Source organism: Mus caroli, unplaced genomic scaffold (genome assembly GCF_978045245.1).
Source record: "Mus caroli unplaced genomic scaffold, Mus_caroli_1 scaffold_2, whole genome shotgun sequence".
Taxonomy (NCBI): Eukaryota; Metazoa; Chordata; class Mammalia; order Rodentia; family Muridae; genus Mus; species Mus caroli.
In genome coordinates this window covers 25,787,025-25,805,781 of record NW_028227257.1, presented here as the reverse complement: position 1 = coordinate 25,805,781, position 18,757 = coordinate 25,787,025, and the positions used below count along the sequence as shown (strand labels likewise).

At 50.2% G+C, this 18,757-nt stretch overlaps 1 protein-coding gene across 1 annotated transcript; it reads left to right on the top strand.

The window, feature by feature from the left end:
• The first annotated feature begins 292 nt into the window (after nucleotides 1-292).
• On the top strand, nucleotides 293-17,882 carry Bpifb2 (BPI fold containing family B member 2). The gene is made up of 15 exons (XM_021154912.2): nucleotides 293-410; nucleotides 2,311-2,404; nucleotides 3,886-3,990; nucleotides 4,893-5,039; nucleotides 6,581-6,641; nucleotides 7,544-7,604; nucleotides 11,765-11,856; nucleotides 12,060-12,248; nucleotides 12,472-12,525; nucleotides 13,063-13,233; nucleotides 13,750-13,817; nucleotides 13,939-13,984; nucleotides 14,597-14,660; nucleotides 14,988-15,064; nucleotides 17,673-17,882. The coding sequence occupies exons 1-15, from the start codon at nucleotides 293-295 to the stop codon at nucleotides 17,712-17,714; spliced, it is 1,389 nt and encodes a 462-aa protein (XP_021010571.1). The 3' UTR covers nucleotides 17,715-17,882.
• The last annotated feature ends 875 nt before the right edge of the window (nucleotides 17,883-18,757 follow it).

Here is an 18,757-nt window from a genome sequence, read left to right as displayed (position 1 = left end):
CCATCTCTGTCTGCTGTGCCAATTCAGGAAAGGCTACATCCTCTCAAGGCGGGTGCAGGTCTTGGCTAATTTTAGACTCTCTCATAGTTTCTTACAAAGCAGGTCATTCCCAAAACAGAAATGCAAATTGTATGTGTTTGGGGTTTGGAGCAGGGCTCTGACCATCACTCAACCTGGGTACAGGCTGGGCTGAGACATTAATGCTCAAGGGTGGGATGGACATTCTGGTCCAGCTCCCTGATACTTGTCTCTACTCTGGCCCACAGATCCTGGTGCAGCAGCTGGGGCAGCCATGGCTAGGGCATGCAGTCTAGGCCTGCTTCTGCTGTTGTTGCTGCTGCTTCAGACTGTAGTCATTGTCTCCTTGCCTGTCATTGTGGTCCGACTCAACAAGGCAGCATTGGATTATGGTAAGAGACCTGCCAACTTGCCACCCCGTGTGCTGGTGAGAGCCAGGTCTGAACGAATACAAGCATCTCAGAGGAATGTGCGTTTTTAATTGTTGTGCCGCTTGGCATGGGACCCAGAGCCTGGTGCATGCTGGGAAAGTGCTCCAACACTGAGCAGAATCCTAGCCCTTGTGATGCTAGTATTACAGGTGTACCAGGGAGAACCTGGGTTTGTAAGTGTCACTGTGTCCTGCTGCCCGGTAGCTAATTAGGGAGTCTGTGGTGATCAGTAGTATGAAAGTGCAAATGTTAACACACAGTTGTGAGCTTGTGTCTTGTGTGGGCATATGCTTAAAAACAACAAAACAAAACAAAACAACCCCCTCAAAAAATCAAGACTTATTTTTAAACATTAAAAAAACAAAGCAAAACTGAGACAGTCTCCCTTAGGCTAGCCTTGAACTCTCATTCCTCCTGCCCCAGCCTCCCTGATTGCTAGTATTATAGAAATATGCCTGTCCCTGGACCTAGATCAGCTAACTTGAGTGGCTGACTTTATAACTGTGAGTTCTTGTGAGTTTGGAGTGTCAGGGGGATGTGATTTGAGTGCTGGGGAGGCTATGTGCCTGTGGTGTGTGCCTGAATGTGCATGTATAGGTGTGGTGTGTACCTCAAGTGCACGCATGAGCTTGTGTGGTATCTGTGCTCACACATGGACCGAGGAGAGGCATGTCAAGGGCAGTAAGTTAGGGACATTCTGAAGTTGGATCTCAGCGGGACCCACCCCCTTGGGGGTTGGGGGACACAGGTCTCTCCCCTGTGGCTTTTCTTCTAGGTGCTTTCAAGTCCTACCCTCTCCCATGGGAAAAGGCACATTGAGGAAACTGAGGCCCACAGGAAAGGACAAAGTCACAAAGGCCAAATATCCCATCACAGAAATCTTTATTTCCCACCAGCTGCCTCTCAGGAAACTTTCGGGGCTCCATCATAGTGGGATCTGGAGATGCTTGCACAAAGATCAGACTCGAGTTGATTAGAATGTGAGGGACTCCATCCAGACCAGAGAAGGGACTGTAATGGCCAGAGCACAAAGCCGAGAGCCAGCAGCTTGTCCTAGGGCACAGCTCTCTGGGACCTTGCATCCGGGCAGATGGACAGACAAGGAAAGTGATCAGTGATCCATGACAGTATGATCCACACATGGCAGCAATGGATGCCTGGGACCTGGATCTGAGGATGGCCTCTTGGGGTATCTGCCCTGCCCTCTGCTTGTTCTGTGCAGGGCTCCTTTGTCCCGAAGCCTCCCTGGCTCATCCGCCCGTGTTTGTTCTCAATGGGTGGAAACCTGGCAAGAAACCTATGCAGCCCGCAGCGCTTCTAAGCCTGGATGGGTGGTTTCCCAAGGATTCCTCCCCACATTACCCTGCAAGCCCCAGAGTTTAGGCCCTGTGCCAGGGAGCACTGTGAATGGAGTCCACAGCCCAGGTGTGAGTCTCAGCTCAGCCAGGCTGGGGTGCGCATCATGAGCATGGAGGCCATGACCCTTCTCCTCTCTGCTTGGAGAAACGGAGGCTCAGATGGGAAAAGGAGTTTTCATTACGCTAATGAGTCTGAGTCAAGTTCTAGCCTCGTGGCTTCGTCTCATGCTTCCTTCTGTATCACTCAGATTAAGCCTTGCAAGAGGGCTGAGGATTTTACTGTATTGGAGGAACGGGTGGAGGAGGGGTGGGAGGGAGGGCATGATGAATCGGGCACATTGCATGGGCTAGCCTGGTGCAGCCCTTCTCCCTGTGGGCCACTCCAAGCTTGTCTCATCTGGTACCTGCATGCTCCACCAGAAGGGCAGGATAGGTGATAGGTAGTGGGATCTTCATGCTTGGTGGATCCAGGAACTTGACCTCACCCTGCCCTGACCCCACAGTGTCGGACATTGGGAAAGCCCCTCTCCAGCGGGCCCTGCAGGTCACTATCTCTGATTTCATGGATCCAAGTGGGGAGGTGCTTCAGTCTACCAGGTGAGTGCTCCCATCCTCCAGAGAGAGAGAGAGTGCTCCAGCTGCTGGCTGGAATGTTTGGCTGGCCAAGCGAGTGGTGCGTTGGCTCACCCGGAGGGGGATCTTAAATGAGCTTTACTGGAGAGCCTCAGCTGGCAGTGGTCTGGACTATCAGATGAGCCCATGGGTCTACGGGTGAGTAAACCTCTCCAGCTCAGAAGGGCCTGTCATCAGGTGTGAAGGTGTAAGAAGACTTGGCAAATGGGGTCACCTGGTAACCCTGGATTAGTTCCTAAGTTTCTTCTCCCAGGGGCTCAGACTGTGGCCCTGGGGTCCACTGATCTGAGTATCAACCTCTTCTCCCAAATGCTTGTCCCCAAATTTAAACACAATGACAATCCCAGCTCTATCCTCAACCCCTTAATGCATAAAGACCCAAAGGGGTGGAGACATCCCAAACTCAAACACAATGGCCACTGTGCCTATCCTTATGGGGATACAAACTGGCTATTGCAAGGGCTCAATCTGTCTATCTTATTACCAACAAATCTATCTATTCACCTACCCGTCAACTACAATTTTCTCTTTTTTTCCTCCTGTTTTGTTTGCGACAGGGTCTTGCTATGTAGCTGAGGCTACCCTTTAACTTGCAATCTTCCTGTCCCTGAAACTTGGGGATCAAGGGCCTGACATACTGTGTCCAACTTGTCATCTATAGTCAAAGACACCAGAACAGAGCATAGGTCAACACACCAGGAGCTTGGAACCAGCGGTTTGAGACTCCTCAGATAGGGCTGGAGTGCCGTTTTAGTATGTTAATGGCCAGGGCCTTAATAATGCACTGGATAGGGACACAACCACCAAGGAGTTGCCCGAGGATCCTCACTATCCAGGAAGGCTGTGGCTAGATGCAGTAGGCTTAGAGTTGGGCTGTGTAGTGAAACGGTCTTGGATCCATATCACTCCAGGCTAAAATGAGGCGTTTGAAAGTGGGGCCATATTCTGATATCTGAATCATCTTAACTCTACCCCTTCCAACTGCTGGGCAGGGAGAAAATGACTTTCACTTACACAAAAAGGAAGTCTCTGGGACTCACTGGGAGTTCCCAGAAGCTTGGAAGGGAGGGTGTTTTCTGTTGGTGAGGGCCAAAGGTGATACTAGAATCTAAGGCTAGAATACTCTGGGAATTTCTGAGTTGCAGGGACCTCAGCATCTCTCTCCTGGATTTCATGCTTACAGGGATATAGTCAGAATTGATAGAAGTACATCTGATCATCTCCCTGTGTCCTGCCTGAGGCCAGGCCCCTCTGCCTTTGTATCAGCTGGGCGTCTCGCATGCCTCCTGTGCTTGAGAGCTTTTCACCTTCCTCTTGCAATGGTCCGCTCATCAGGAAGCCCTTCTTTATAGCATCAGCATGTGGGGTTGGCTCAGGGGAGCCTCCCAGGAGTTGGTTCTGTGCTTAATGGGAGTTCCCTTGTCCCTCGGGTTCCAACCCCACAGGGTTCAGATTCTGGATGTCCACGTGCCCTTCTTCTACTTGAAGTTCATTGCTGGTTTTGGGGTACGTTTATCAGCCGCAGCCAATTTCACCATCAAAGTCTTTCGGTGAGTGAATCTCTTTTTCGGGGAGGTGGGGAAGGGGCAGGAGTTTCAGGGTCTCTCCCAGGGAAGAGCAAGGGGAGGGGGCTAACGGTATCTTCATGGCCCTTGTCACCCTCTGGGGGAGTGAGACAGGAGAGAACCCTGGAGACCTTGGTCCTGCCTTAGTCCTGTGCAGCTGGTGGAGATGTCTCCTGTTTCTTTATCTGACTTGAGATGAATCTTGTAGGCGACTGTGAGGGTTTCACCGAATTGATTTGGTGCTTTAATTATGGTGTTCGGCCTCTTCCACAGTGCCAAGTACAGAAGAGGTGCTCCACAAATTATGTTAGGGGTGGCATCATTTCTCTGTTTCAGGCAGCTTCTGTGTAACTGCATTTAATGCGATGTCATGCATTGACATTTCAAGGAATCCTTTGTCTTTATTGTTTTGCCCAAGCACTGTGAGGTTAAGCTGCTCCTCAGTGCTTTGACGATGAGTGCTCCTCAGTGCTGTGATGTAACGAATGCTCCCTGGCCCTGTAATGGTATGAGTGCCCCGTGTCATTGTGATGGTATGAGTACCCCGTGATACTGTAACATGTACCTCCCAGTGCTTAGATATGTTAGGGGTGCTCTCTGTGGCTGGGCACAGAGCTGGTGTTCTCACAAAATGAGATTTTGGAGAGTTTAGCACAGTGCTATGAAGCAGGTACCACCAGTTTCCTGTCCATTTCACAGAAGGAAGAGCTGAGGCTCACCCTGGTCAGTGTCTGGCCCAGAGTCCTGTCACAGGAGTCACAGGAAGCCCGAGTCATACCCATGTCTGTGCTGTGACTCTGAGTGGGGGGCTCTGGAGGGGTGACCCAGGCTGGAGGATCTCTGCAGTCTCTATACACTGGGATGGGCTCAGGTCTGTCTTCCTGCAGTGTCCCAGAGCCCATGGAGCTGGTGCTGCCTGTAGACTTGCTGGCTGATGTACATGTGGCCCGGGACTCTATTGGGACCCTTGTGCTCAGCGTCCCTGCCTGCTCTTCCATCTTCAGTCCAGCCGGCATGCTGGATAGCAGTAACAGGTAGGTTTGTGGGAGCACAGGGTCTCAGGCATTCCTGGTACCAAGCCTGTGGCACTGTTACTTGTGTTTCTTTCTTTCTTTCTTTCTTTCTTTTTTTTTTTTTTTTTTTTTTTTGGTTTTTTCGAGACAGGGTTTCTCTGTGTAGCCTTGGCTGTCCTGGAACTCACTTTGTAGACCAGGCTGGCCTCGAACTCAGAAATCCGCCTGCCTCTGTCTCCCGAGTGCTGGGATTAAAGGCGTGCGCCACCACGCCCGGCTGTTACTTGTGTTTCTTACTCAACCCTTTATCCAATGACAACAAAGGACCAAGGAGATTCTGTCATCATACCTGTTTCATGATTTAGCCCAGTGAAACTCAGAGAGGACCAGGGGCTTGCCTGATGCCTACATCTTGGTCACTTCCCTGTATCAGCTACCAGTGCACACTAGGCAGTCTCCACTTGTCTTTGGGATGATATGAAACCACTCGGCCTGGCTGTTGGGGCCCTTACAGGCCACACCTCCCTGCAGAGGTGGAAAGTACAGGCTTGGGAGGTGGGGTAGGACCAGCCAAGCTCTCTGTGGCAGGTGGCTGATCAAGTCAGCATCTTAGGCTAACAGCAGCTCCCACCTCCAGCTGTTTTGTGGATGCCACTCTCGGACCTTCACAGAAGTCATCTCCATGAGCTCCACATTGTCTGACCAGGGGTGTGCTAGGGTCCCATGCAACAGGAAGTAAGTGGAGGTTCAAAGTACAGGTGATTCAAGGCAGATGGACTCACCATCCCATTGCTTGGATCCCTCTTCCCACCCACCACCATTCCTGCTCTTTCCTTAGCGTCTCCCACTCTATGGTGTTCAAGCACTGGGAAGCCCTGAAAGAGCTGCATCAGTCCCACAAAGCTTGACCTTTTCCCCAGAGAGCAGCGAATGCACAGAATCCCACCCATGCTGAGTCCCTCCTGGCTGCAGAAGGGAACCAGGTCATATAAACACACAGAGATAGCTTTTCCTCTAAGAGTGAAGAGGCTGTGGTTGAGAGCAAACCAAAAGAGCCACGGGTTCCTCTGGGCCATTGTTGAGAAACACCAGCATATACCTGTGCTTTGTTTAGAGGGGAAACTGAGGTCCAATGCTAAGCAGGTGCTCTTCAAAGCATCCCAGGCACTGAAGCCAAAGCGACAAGGAGACCTGGGACCCCAGCTCTGTTCTCTACTCCTACCCACCTGAGCAGCCCGGGAGCCAGCTGGCTGAGGACATGGCCACAAAGAGCTTTTTCAGGGTCCAATCTCTGTCTTCTGTCTCCCCCGAGCCTGGCCTCAGTTATCACTGTTTTGGCTGCTTCCAACCCTTGAGAGGAAGGATTCCATTCTCTGAGACTCATGCTCCTTTGCTGTGGGAGAGGGAACCACTGTTCTAACACTGCCTGGAGCATGGCATGATCTCAGATGGGCATCTCTGGACTGCTGACTGAGGACAGAGACTTCTGCCCCAGTTGTCTGTATGGTTCAGCCAAGATACATGCCCAGGGAACTCAGACACTTTCTGTGTCACTTCCACAGTACTTCCCAGGAACTGCTCGACCGGGTGCAGGAGCACATCAAAGCTGATCTAAACAACAAGGTAAGGGGCTTCTGGTACATGGCTTAGCTTGGAAGGCCTAAGGCATGAGCGGTGGGGCTTCAGGCCCTGGGGGAGGGGCATTGTATTTTTTTTTTTGTTTTTTTTTGTTTTGTTGTTGTTGTTGTTTTGTGACAGGGTTTCTCTGTATAGCCCTGGCTGTCCTGGAACTCACTTTGTAGACCAGGCTGGCCTTGAACTCAGAAATCCACCTGCCTCTGCCTCCCAAGTGCTGGGATTAAAGGCGTGCACCACCACTGCCCGGTGGGCATTGTATCTTGATGTGCATCTGTGTGCATGTGCTCCAATGCATGTAAGTGTACACGTGTGCATGCTCGTACATGCATGTATCCAAGTATGTGACGGTGACCTCAGCTCCCTCCCCTCAGGATGTGTAATGGACAGGCCAGCCCTGGGTGAGAGTACTGATGTGTGAGAGGAATTTAGAAGTGGGAACTGCAGAGCCTAGTCTGTTGCCATGGTTGAAATTGTAGGTCTGATCATCGCATGCAGCTAACTTGGTGAGAGACGATTCCTGAGCCCTGAGCCCCACTGCCAGAGTAGACTCTTCTTCCCTAGCCTCCCTCAGCCCAACCATAAGGGGCAGCAGCAGAAGTCATATCTACCTAGTGTGTGCCATTTCCACCCCAGAGGTAATGGCAGTATTCACAGGCTATGAGCACCCTGGCCTGCTCCTCTCCAGCTGTCGGCAGCTTCTCTCACTTCCTCAGCACCCTAAGAGGGGTGGAAAGCCAGTCACTTCAAGGAGGAAAAGGAAGGGACCCCAGGCTTGGTCCTGCAGCCTGGGAGGCCTCTGAGGGGCGATGACAAGGACCTGCAGCCCTGCTGTTCCTCACCCACACCTCTAAATGACCCTCACCACAGCTTCTTTTCTTTTGCCACAGCTGTGCTTGCATGTCTATGGCCTGGTCCAGGATCTCAATGTTCACTTGGGCACTTTAATCGGTAAGACCTGGAGCCCAGGGAAGGGGTTGGGCCATTGGGCCCTAAGAACCTTCAAAGATGCCTCCCTGTGCCTGGAGATGGTGTTGTCTTCATTGCTGGCTTCTGATTCTAAGTAGTGCTCTCTTTTCAATTAATCTAAGAGAAAGGAGGCCCATGGTAAGGACTCTCCAAAAACACATGGCTGTTCACAGAATTTGGCAACCTCCACATGCCAGAACCAACTCTGTGATTCTAGAATCTACCAAGTGCCAAAAATAAAATAAAACCAAACAGCTAATCAATGAGCGTTACTGTTGGAGAAACTAAGCCCCGTTGACTATCAGGATCTAGAGCCGTTTCCACTGTCAGAGCCTCAGTGTTTTTGGGGACAGGTCCTCAGAGTTGGGGGGGGGAACCTTCCTGCACCATTGCAGAATGGCTGGTGAGGTGACAAGCCTCTCTCTCTCTCTCTCTCTGTGTGTTCTCTCTCTCTCTCTCTCTCTCTCTCTGTTCTCTCTCTCTGTGTTTCCCCCCCCCCCCCGCCTCTCTCTGGTGTGTACTGGAGTTTTGGGCCTAAGGCTTGCCTTGGCTATCACGATGTGGGGTGTAGGTATGAGGATGTATGCCTTTTACTTGGATACTTGGATGCTTGGTCTACAGATCTCTTTAAAAAGACACATACGTGCCCATCCCCGTGGGGACTGTATGATTGTTAGTTCTGAGTTCTGAGCCTTGACAATGAAAGAAGGAGATGGGGAGGAGGAAGGGAAAAGAAAGAGGAAGAACAAGGAAAAGGAGGAGAAAGAAGGAAGGATGAAGGAGAAGAAGGAGGAGGAGGAGAAAGAAGAAGAGGAAGAGGAAGAGGAAAGAAGAAGAAGGAGAAGGAGAAGAAAGAAGGAAGGATGAAGGAGAAGAAGGAGGAGGAGGAGAAAGAAGAAGAGGAAGAGGAAAGAAGAAGAAGGAGAAGGAGAAGGAGAAGCTGTTGTTGCTACTGATGAGCTGAACTGTGTGAAAGCCGGGCCAGTCTCTCACTGGGATACTTTTTGAAACTGGATGGAAATGCCTTGGTGTGCAAAGAGCCGAGTGTTTATCCACAAACTCCAACAGTCACAGATCCATCCCAGTGTTCCTCACTGTGCTCACACTGACCTGTGCTACTGTTTGAGGACATTGGGAAGTATCTGTATGGCTTCCTAGACAAGCTGTGGTAGGATCTGAAGGTTAGAGAGCAGGACTGTACCATCTTCCTAAGCACAGGCACCAGTAATTGAGGCCTAGTAGCAGAAAGCATCACATGCGGACCCAGGGACCTCTTATTTGCTTCAAACCCTGTACAATCTTTTCCTTCATAGAACCCATGCAGCCAAGGCTTGCCAAGGGCATTATCACCTTCCTCATTAGCTATTTCAGAGCTTCATCTGTTTGAGGCCCACCAGCTTTTCCCTGACTCTGGTGTCCTTCCCATGACACAGTGACTCACTTTGTCAGTCTGAGCTGCCGCAAGGATGCTCAGTTGATACAAGCAGGGACAGTGTGAAGGTTGGGGATGGTCAGAGGATCCAGAGTCCAGGGACACAGGGCAGGACCTAACTGTACCTGCAACAGGTTCTTTAGTAGATAGATAGGCTCTGCTGTCATCTGCCCGGGTTATGATAGGAAAGCATGGCTTAGAACTATGTCCTCTGAGGTGACGAGTCCAGGCTGCTGTTCCCTTCTCACACATCCATCCATTACTCTGCCCACTTTCAAGTCATCTTATCTCCTTGACTTCTCCTTTCCACCTAACCTCCACATTGCCTTAAATGGGAGGCGGCAAGAAGCTGAGGCAACTGGACTGGACTTAAAGGGCACACATTGGAACTTAGTCACACGGTTCCCATGCTGCGAGACCTTAGGGAAGTCACTCATCTCTGCGAGCCACACCGTTCCACCCAGAAATTAGGGCTGAGAGTTCCCAGTGCTCACACGTGTTGGCCTTATGAAGCAGCTTGTGTTCAGGGCCTGGGGTCTGACAGGCTTAATAGGCAAGGGTGTGCTCTTCCTCTTCTTCAGCAGGCTGCCCTGTGTTTGTGTTTATTCTAAAGACCAGCTCTTGCCTTTGTCTTTGGTGAGTTAAAAACATCTAACAAAGGGGTTCTAAGGGGCCAGCCCTGGAGGATGACGAAGTGAGGCTTGCATACCTGGAGTGAACAGTGGGAGAAGCTGTGAGTTCTTTATTGTATTGAAAAGATGTGTATTGTAAATTGGTGATGTGGGATTATATGCGTTTACAGTATATACAGTGATGCCCTAATTTGTAGATGTAATATGGAGTAGTTAAAGCAAGCTCATTAATATATCCATCACCTCAAATATATACATTCTATTAAAAAGCACAGCTTAGCTTGGAGGTGGAGGTGCATGCCTTTAATCCTAGGGTTCGGGAGATGAGGCAGATGGATCTCTGTGAGTTCAAGGCCAGCCTGGTCTACAGAGCTAGTTCCAGGACAGCCAGGGCTGCACAAAGAAACTGTCTTAAAAAACCAAAAACCAAAAACCAAAAACCAAAAACCAAAAACCAAAAACCAAAAACCAAACCAAACCAAACCAAACCAAACCAAACCAAACCAAACCCAACCAACCAGAAACAACAGCAACCACCACCACCACAACAACAAAAAACAAAGCACAGCTCAGAGGGGTGTATCAGCTAGTCAGTCACGTGTTTCTAGAAGGCTGTGTAACAAAGATGTCTTTTACTGTAGTGTAAGAAAATATTGAAAAAGAAGCACACCTGGGCTCCTGGGCTATATTTTTCCATTTTGTAAATATCAATATGACTTTAATATTCTATTCATTTTTTAAAAACTGTGGTAATTTGATCTTTGTGGTGTCCAGTTCTTTGAGTGTTGACAATTACAGGACAGTCTACTAGTCTCCAAATCCCTTCTTGTTGCTCCTTCCACTTTGCCTCCAAACTGTGAGACCCACTTATAGACAAGGAAGGGAACCATACTATGTTGCTATCACAATAAAAAACTTCAAAATATTAGAGAAAATAAAATTAAATCTAGGTGAGACAAGAAGCTGAATGGAGATATATACTTACATATTTATCAATATGTCTTTGTATGCTTTAGTACATATATATTTTCATATAAAATAAATATTAAATATCTTATCACATGCCTAAGTATAACAAAACTATACAAAGCACATAATACATACCCATAATTGATATTTTATAATGGGCATATACATATATATGAATAGATATTAAAATATATATGCATATCCATACACATAACTATATCCCTGAAAACTTGGGCCTCTGGGCTAGTGGGCTAGCTCAGCAGTTAGGAGGACTGACAGATCTAGAGGACCTAGGTTTGATTCCCAGTGCCCACACGGAACACACATGTACAACTGTTACTTCCATTCTAGGGAATTAAACACAACATCTTTTTCTGGCCTCCACAGGCTCGAGGCACACCGACATACGAGCAGGCAAAGCCATTTATACATATAAAAAATAAAATGATGAAAAACCCCTGGGCCCTCCAGGGCTTTGAGGGTGGCTCTCTGGCTTGACCTAGGCTCTCAGTTAGAGGACCTCTGGCCTGCCGTGCCTGAAGCCATCTCTGGGCTTGTGCTGCCGACCTTTGCAAGTTTCCCAGGCAGAAGACTCTGACCTGAGAGGACACTTACACCCCAAGCTCCTGCTCTCTGCATCCCTGAAGCTCTGTATGAAGTTAGATCTGTAATTCCTTGCTCTGACATTTTAGTTCCTGAAAGGAGACATGTGATTATATGAAGAGACCTAAGTTTCAGGAGCAGACTGACTTGTGTATGTAGTCTGGGGCAAGAATGAGCTGGCCAAACTGTGTGTGCACGTGTGTGTGTGTGTGTGTGTAGTAACTTTGGTGAGCTCTGTGTTGATGGAAAAAGAGGCCATGGAAGCTACTTGTCTGGCTGAACTCTCCTTTTTTCCTGTGTCCCCTTCTTGCCCCCATTCGATGTTACTCCTGCCTGGATTGAGCCTTTGCCCTCTGTATTTCGGGCTCAGCGGTCTTTCACTCATTTGGAACGTTAGCAAACATACCTGTTAGAATTGTGTGAACCAATCAATAGGTGGAAAAGTTGTCAGTAACTTGCTGGCTTAGTGAGGGACTGGTGCTCAATGCTTTTTTGTTTTCATGAAGGCCTCAGTCCTGTGGGCCCTGAGTCCCAGATCCGCTACTCCATAACCAACATGCCCACCATCACCAGTGACTATATATCCCTAGATATCGGAGTAAGTATCTCCTGGTCAGCCTGCTGCTGGCATCGTTGGTGTCCTAGGAGGGTCCCAGGAAGGTAGAGGGTGAAGGGAGGAAGGTGGCTGGTACTCCAGGTGGGACTGTAGCCTTTACTGTCAGGCAGGTGCCCTGGAGCCCTGGGTCTGTTACAGGCCCTTGGTTCCTGATGTCCTGCATGTATGCTCCTGCCTCTATCCAGGCCATTCTCTCCCTTCTTGGCAAGCCCATTCTCCTGCCTATGCATGGTGCTCACCCCTTTGTGTTGCCATGGCCTTTGGGTGATGCAGGAGCCATGGCAACTGTGGGGCTCTCCCAGCACCTGTTTGACTGTGCCCTCCTGATGCTTCAGAAGGCTGGCTCTCTCAACCTGGAAATCACAGGGCAGCTGGTAAGGGCTGGGTCTGCCACCCTGGTCTTGTAGAAGGGCGCCCTGTAGCCTATTCTGGGGTCATGCTGTAGATGTAGAATCATGGGGAGTGGGCAGTAAGAGTGGGGGCTACAGGATGGCTGTTGGAAGGAACTCATGGGTGAGGAACCCTACCCATGAGGCCAAGAGGTGGCCTTGACTGTGAAACTGCCTCAAACCCTGCCATGATGTGGCCTGATTTCAGAATTCGAAGAACAATCCTCTGAACACCTCTGTGCTGGGCCAGCTCGTCCCTGAGGTAGGTGATGTTTCTGCTCCTTGTAGACCAGAGCCTCAGCAATAGGAGTGGGGATTTCATGGGCTCCACCTACCCTGAGCCTATGATGCTTGAGCGGTGGGGAGGAGGAGGTAGTGGTGGTAGTGGTGGTGGTGTCAGCACCTGCCATTTAACCCTCTCTCCTCTGCCCATCTCAGTCAGCTAGACTCCGTCCTCTCTGCGTCTGCCTATAGTCTACTGAGCCAGTTCTCTTTTCCTGTTCCCTCCCTGCCTGTAAGATCTAGCTCAGAGTCAGTGGCACACACCTGTAATGGCAGAACCTGGGATCGGGAAGATCACTGGCTCAAAGCCAGCCTGGGTGTATAGCAAGCTCTTGCCTTGAAATCAAACCAAGCGGCAGCTTAGGCATCTCCTCTGAGAAGCTTAAGTCTGGCCCAGGCCTGGGCTGGAGTCACCTCCGAGCTTCGTTGCGGCTAGAGGGTGATAGCTTCTTCACGGCCAACATGGAAGACTGAGAAGCAGGAACCCATGCTACCCTCTGCCCCTTTGATATCCCAGGTGGCTCACCTGTTCCCTGAGCCTGTGCCACTGGTACTCAAGGTGCAGCTGGGTGCCACACCCGTGGTCACTCTCCACACCAGCAACTCCACTCTCCAGCTGCAGCCCTTTGTGGAGGTCTTTGCTGCACCCTCGAACTTAGCCTTGCAGTTCCTTTTCTCCCTGGATGTGGTGAGTGACGGCTAGGTGGGGCTGGTCGGGTTAGGGTGTAGCTTCTTGAGACCTCAACCTCACAGGCTTCTGAGCTCTCTTCGTTTGCTTTGTTTTATCCACATCTATCTCCTGAACTTGCCAAGACATTCTGCCCCAGGACCTTGGCACATGAGGAACCCTCTGCCCGGGGACCTCTCTCCCTTTGCTTTTGACCTGGTTGCTGCTGCTTCGTTTTCAGTTCTTAGCTTAAGTGTTGAAGCCTTGCTCAGAGCAGCCTTCCTGGGCCAGCCTGTGTAAGAAGGTCCCCATCACCCTCTGCCTTTGTGTCAGCCTCCACTTTTTGGAAAGCTCCCGTCTCTCGTTACTTCTGGAAGGATCCCAGGGAAGGTCCCCCACATGTTATCTTTACACTGATGTTGCTTGTAAAGTGCAGGTCTCAGTGAACTCCATAAACACATGATTTGCCCCAGAGGGGGAGGGGTGGGCGGCTCCATGACGTTCCTTCTCTTTTGCTCTCCTCACGACAATGTACAGATGGTGAACCTGGACCTTCAGCTCTCTGTGTCCAAGGCGAAGCTTCGGGGGAGCACATCTCTGCTGGGGTGAGTGGGCCTTCTGACCCAGCAGTCTCAGCATGCTCTCAGACTTAGTGAGGAGAGCCTCAGAGGAAGCTGGCCCTCCCTGACTTGACCCTCCCTGAGCCTGACCCTGCTTTTCTTCCAGGGGATTCCAGCTCTCTGTGGCCACCTCCAATGTGGGCTCTGTTGATGTGAGTGGAACACTGGGCTGCCTGAGGCCTTGGGAATGGATGTGGAAGCCCAAGAATGACACATACCCCAGTGCTGCCATAACTGGACTTCCCTGGGAATTCTGGGGACAGGGACTTACCTGGTCTCCATCTGTCCCCACCTCCTTGCCTGTCTCTATGCCTGTGGGCAGGGGATTGACTCAGCTCTGCCCTGAGCCAGAGCTCATTGGTCAGTGGAACAGTTGGCACTGGCTAGACCTTCATCATGTCACATGATCAGGTTCCTGCCACCGTGCACATGTTCTTCTGTCCCCATGCATCCATGGGATGTGAGTTAGTATACCCAAGTCCGCTACCAGGTGTCAGTTTGCCATCATAACTTCCATCTGTCATCAGGCAGTCTGTTGGGCAGCCCTACTGATGGTAACACTAATATGAGGTCTAGAGCTCTCCCTGGGCTGCTTGATCCCCAAGGCTGATCTAGTTGGGGGTTTGATTGGGGACTCAGCTGATGTGGGAGGTACACCCTCCCTCCTTTCCCTGATGTGTGTCCATCTCTATGTTTAACTGCATTTTCTTGGTCTTCAATTGCTGCTCCCCCCACCCCCACCTAACCCTTGGCCGTGGCTGCAGATGGATCAAGTACTCCCACTCATAAGCACCGTATTCCAGAAACCCCTGCTGGATCATCTCAATGGTGAGTCCTGCTCTCTACTGCTTGACCCCTCTGGTGCCCCCTTGAGTCCACACCCTCTGTGCCTGTCCATGTCCCCAAGCCCTTCCAGGCTCAACGTTTAAGGCAGTGGTCTTTGGGGTCCAACTGCCTTTGCCTCTTGGTACATATTTGTGTAGCCTATACATGGTCTTCACAGAGCTCCCGATCCCACTTCAGTCTCCCCTCCATAGGATAAGGATAGTTCTGTATCCCACTCTTGACCCCATAGTGTTCCCAAGCTGCCAGCAAGGGCTGGCTGCAGGTGGAACTTTTCCTGTGACTAACTTGGACACTTCTGTCTCTCTGCAGCTCTCCTGGGCATGGGGGTTGTCCTCCCCAGGGTGCACAATCTCCATTATGTCCACTCTGAGGTCTTGGTCCATGAGGTAAGGGCCTTTGAGTGGCCAGGGAGCCTCTTTACAGGGGAGGAAGGGTCAACCCTCTGGGAGCTCACCCCTCATCTTTCAAGATCACACACCAAACCTTAACTGTATTGAGATGGAGGAGTTAGGACTTGAGAGACTCTGCTGGGAGGGGCTCTTTGTGCCTCATCACACCTCACACCAGAGGTTTTAGGTCTTCAATGGTTCTTGTTCCTATGTCCCAAGATGGGCTTGTGTCTAAGGTAAATAGTAGAGAGCTTCCTTACAGCTTGGCAGGCAACTCTGTAGCTGGATGGGTGAACTAGGTAACTTCCTGAACCTTCTGTGATTATTGTCCCTGGATCTGGAATCATAGGCCCAGCATAAAATTCGTCCTGACACAGCCAGCATGACATCTTATGATCTCTTTCTGTCTCACTCAGGGAACTCAGAGAAAATTCCCTAAACAGGCTGAGCACAGAAAAGGAAACAGAATCCAGATCCAAAGTGGTACCCGTCCATGTCTGGCCAGGGGGAATGCTTACCCTAGCTCCTTAAGAATGGTGGTCTTAATATTCTGATGGAGATGGATAGACAGGGTCTGAGGAGATGGCTCAGTAGATAAGGACTTGCTGTGCAAATATGAATACTCTAGAGTCCCAGTATTCACACTGGTCAGGTCTGGTAGTTCATCTGAAAACCCATCACCCAGGAAGCAGAGATAGGGGGTCTCTAGGGTGAGCTGGCTAAACTCACATGTGAGCTCCAGGCTCATTGAGAAGCCCTGCTCTGACAAATAAGGCAGAGAGCAAGGAGGAAGACATCAGATGTCTATCCCCAGCCTCCACAGATGTGAATGTGAATGTATGCAATGAATGCATACACCACATACACTTAGACATGAAAAAAAAAAGGATAAAGGAGGGACAGTTCACCACAGAGGGGTCAGAACTGTTGATGGGTATCATCACAAAATGCGTCCCACAACAGCCCAATACGATGGAATTTTCTGTAGCGACTGGAATCAGCATTGTCCAAAACTGTCACTTGGCACATGGGCCTGTTGCATTGGGACTCTGCAAGTGAAGACACGAATTTTAATTTTTCAAATACTTAGCTGGCTATGGTGGTACATGCCTGCAGTCCTAGAACTTGGGAGATGGAGGCAAAAGGATTAGAAATTCAAGTCACCCTTGGCTACCAGAGAGATTGAGGCTAGTCCAAGGCCTCTTCTCCCTTATCCTCATTAAAAAAAAAGTTGTTAGCCACAAGAGGTTAATGGTTGCCACACAGGACCACTGACCCTTGACTTTGAGCTCCTGTGGATGAGAGCTGGGTCTCATTTGTTTTTTAATGACTCCTTGGTGTCTACCGTAGGGTTTAGTGTGTGGTAGAGACTCAGTTGAAGTTTGCTAAATGAATGGTTGGATGGATAGGGTGACGATGTAGGAATGGAGAGCGGCCCTTAGGAGTGTTCATTTCAGCAGTGCAGCGGGGAAAGTATGAGAGGTGCAGGGGTGCCGTCTCTGTTAGGGAGAAGTAGCCCAGTGATTCCTAGTCAGGAAATGGCAGTGGCACGGCCAAGCCTGGAATGTGGAGCATGTGTTGGTCTCATGCTGGCCTGGCTCTTTTTAATTTAATTTTATTTTTTTGCTTATTCACTTTACATCCTGCTCACTGCTCCCTTCCCAGTCACTCCTCCCACACTCCTTTCCCCTCCCCTCTCCTTCTCCTCTGAGCAGTTGGGCCCCCCTAGCTATCCCCCCCTCCCCCAACCCTGGCACTTCAAATCTCTGCTAGGCTAGGTGCTTCTTCTCCCACAGAGGCCAGACAAGGCAGCCCAGCTAGTAGAACATATCCCACATACAGGCAACAGCTTTTGGGATAGGCCCTGTTTGGGACCCACATGACGACCATGTAGCAGCTGTACATCTGCTACACATGTGCAGGGAGGCCTAGGTCTAGCCCATGGATATTCTCTGGTTGGTGGGTCAGACTCCGAGAGCCCTAAGGGTCCCGGTTAGTTGACTCTGTTGGTCTTCCTGTAGAGTTCCTATCCCCTCCAGAGCCTGCAATCCTTCCTCCTATTCTTCCATAAGAGTCTCCAACCTCTATCCATTGTTTGGTTGTGGGTGTCAGTATGTGTCTGAGTCAGCTGCTGGGTGGAGTCTCTTAGAGGACAATTTGCTCCTGTTTGCAAGCATAACAGAGTATCATTAATCGTGCCAGGGACTGGTGTTGCCCATGGGATGGGTCTCAAGTTGGGCTGGTTATTGGTTGGCCATTCCTTCAATGCTATCCCCTGAGCCTGTATTTCTTGTAGACAGGATAAATTTTGGGTCAAAAGTCTTGTGGGTGGGCTGGTGTCTTTATTGCTCCACTGGGGTTCCTGCTTGGCTACAGGAGGTGGCTGGCCTGACTCTTGAGAGCTCTCGTTGCATTCCTTCATAGCCTTATGAGGTTTGTGCTGCTACTGAAGTGACAGAGTAAGAGACTGAGAGCCAGTGAGGTTATGGCCTCTCCTGATGAGAATACTACCTAAAAGCAGGTTGATTTTAGGTAGTAAAATCAACAGTCAGGGGTCCCCCATAAACCTCCGAGTTTGCCTGTAATTTTCTTTTTGGTCTTCCAGGGCTATGTTGTGGTATCCAGTGGACTTGCCTACCAGCACTGAGCCAGAACCATGACAAGAGCCAGTTCCTCAAGAGGCTTTTGTCCCCAAGCCTGAGGACAGAGCCACATCAAATCATCATCAGCAAGTCAGCCGGCCTGTTTGGACTGCTTCCCCTTTGCTGGACACCTGCGTCCCTCTCTTGTTTCCTCTCCTCTTCTTATGCCCCCTCCTGGGGAGGAGGCTACTTGATGTAAGCTGTGCAGACCTGCTTCCCTCAGCATTAAATGTCTTCTCTTGAGCTGCAACTCCCAACTGACTCTATGTAACCAAGGCTAGCTCTTTGTGTACAGCCTGTGAGTCTTGGCTGTCCTCAGAGCCACCCACGCTGCTCCAGCGAGGAGGACCACAGGGACCTATTTCTGCTTTCCATGCCTGTCACTTCTCACCTCCTTGTCTAGGAAGGTCTGGTTCTGAACAAGGACCCTGGATAGTGACAAGGATGAATGCAAGGTTATAAGTAGTATATGACTATTACGGCACTGCACCCTCTTCTGGAGGTATTCCAGCGAGGACGGAAGCATCCAGAGTCCCAGAGCTGGACAGATCCCCAGTTGTAATCTCCCTTGCATCTGAAAATATGTTCAGTTGTTTCCCTTCAATTTACCAGCATCCTCTATGCCCATTTTTATCCCTGTTTTCAAAATTTCAGGTGGCAAAGTTCACAATCTTTTCAGGCACCTTCTGCTTTCTTGTCACAAGCAAGCTTTTTGTTCTAGGAAGCAAGACCTGCTTCTGGGCTCTGCTCTCAGGCACGTGTCTAACGCTTGTTCACTGGAGAGCTTCTGAGACCCGGCGAGGACTCATTGCCACACGAGTTAGGCAGAGCAAGGGACTTGAGTACCTGCAAGCCAAGGCCTCGTGATCTTCTCCCCTGATAGGCTAATCTCTAAGCCACAGATTTCGTCCTGGCTGAACACAGGGCTCGTGTTCTGTGTGTTTTCTCAGGGGAAGTAGAAGGTGCCTGGATTTTCAACATAAGCCAGCAAAATCTTGGGACAGGGTGGTGCTACCCCATCCATCCACCTCTTCCAAGGTTATCTGTA

Coding starts and splice junctions, on each gene's coding strand:
- Bpifb2 (XM_021154912.2), top strand. CDS start 293: ATGGCTAGGGCATGCAGTCTAGGCCTGCTTCTGCTGTTGTTGCTGCTG. Junction 3,991..4,892: donor TTCACCATCAAAGTCTTTCG/GTGAGTGAATCT, acceptor GTCTTCCTGCAG/TGTCCCAGAGCCCATGGAGC. Junction 13,985..14,596: donor CCAATGTGGGCTCTGTTGAT/GTGAGTGGAACA, acceptor CCGTGGCTGCAG/ATGGATCAAGTACTCCCACT.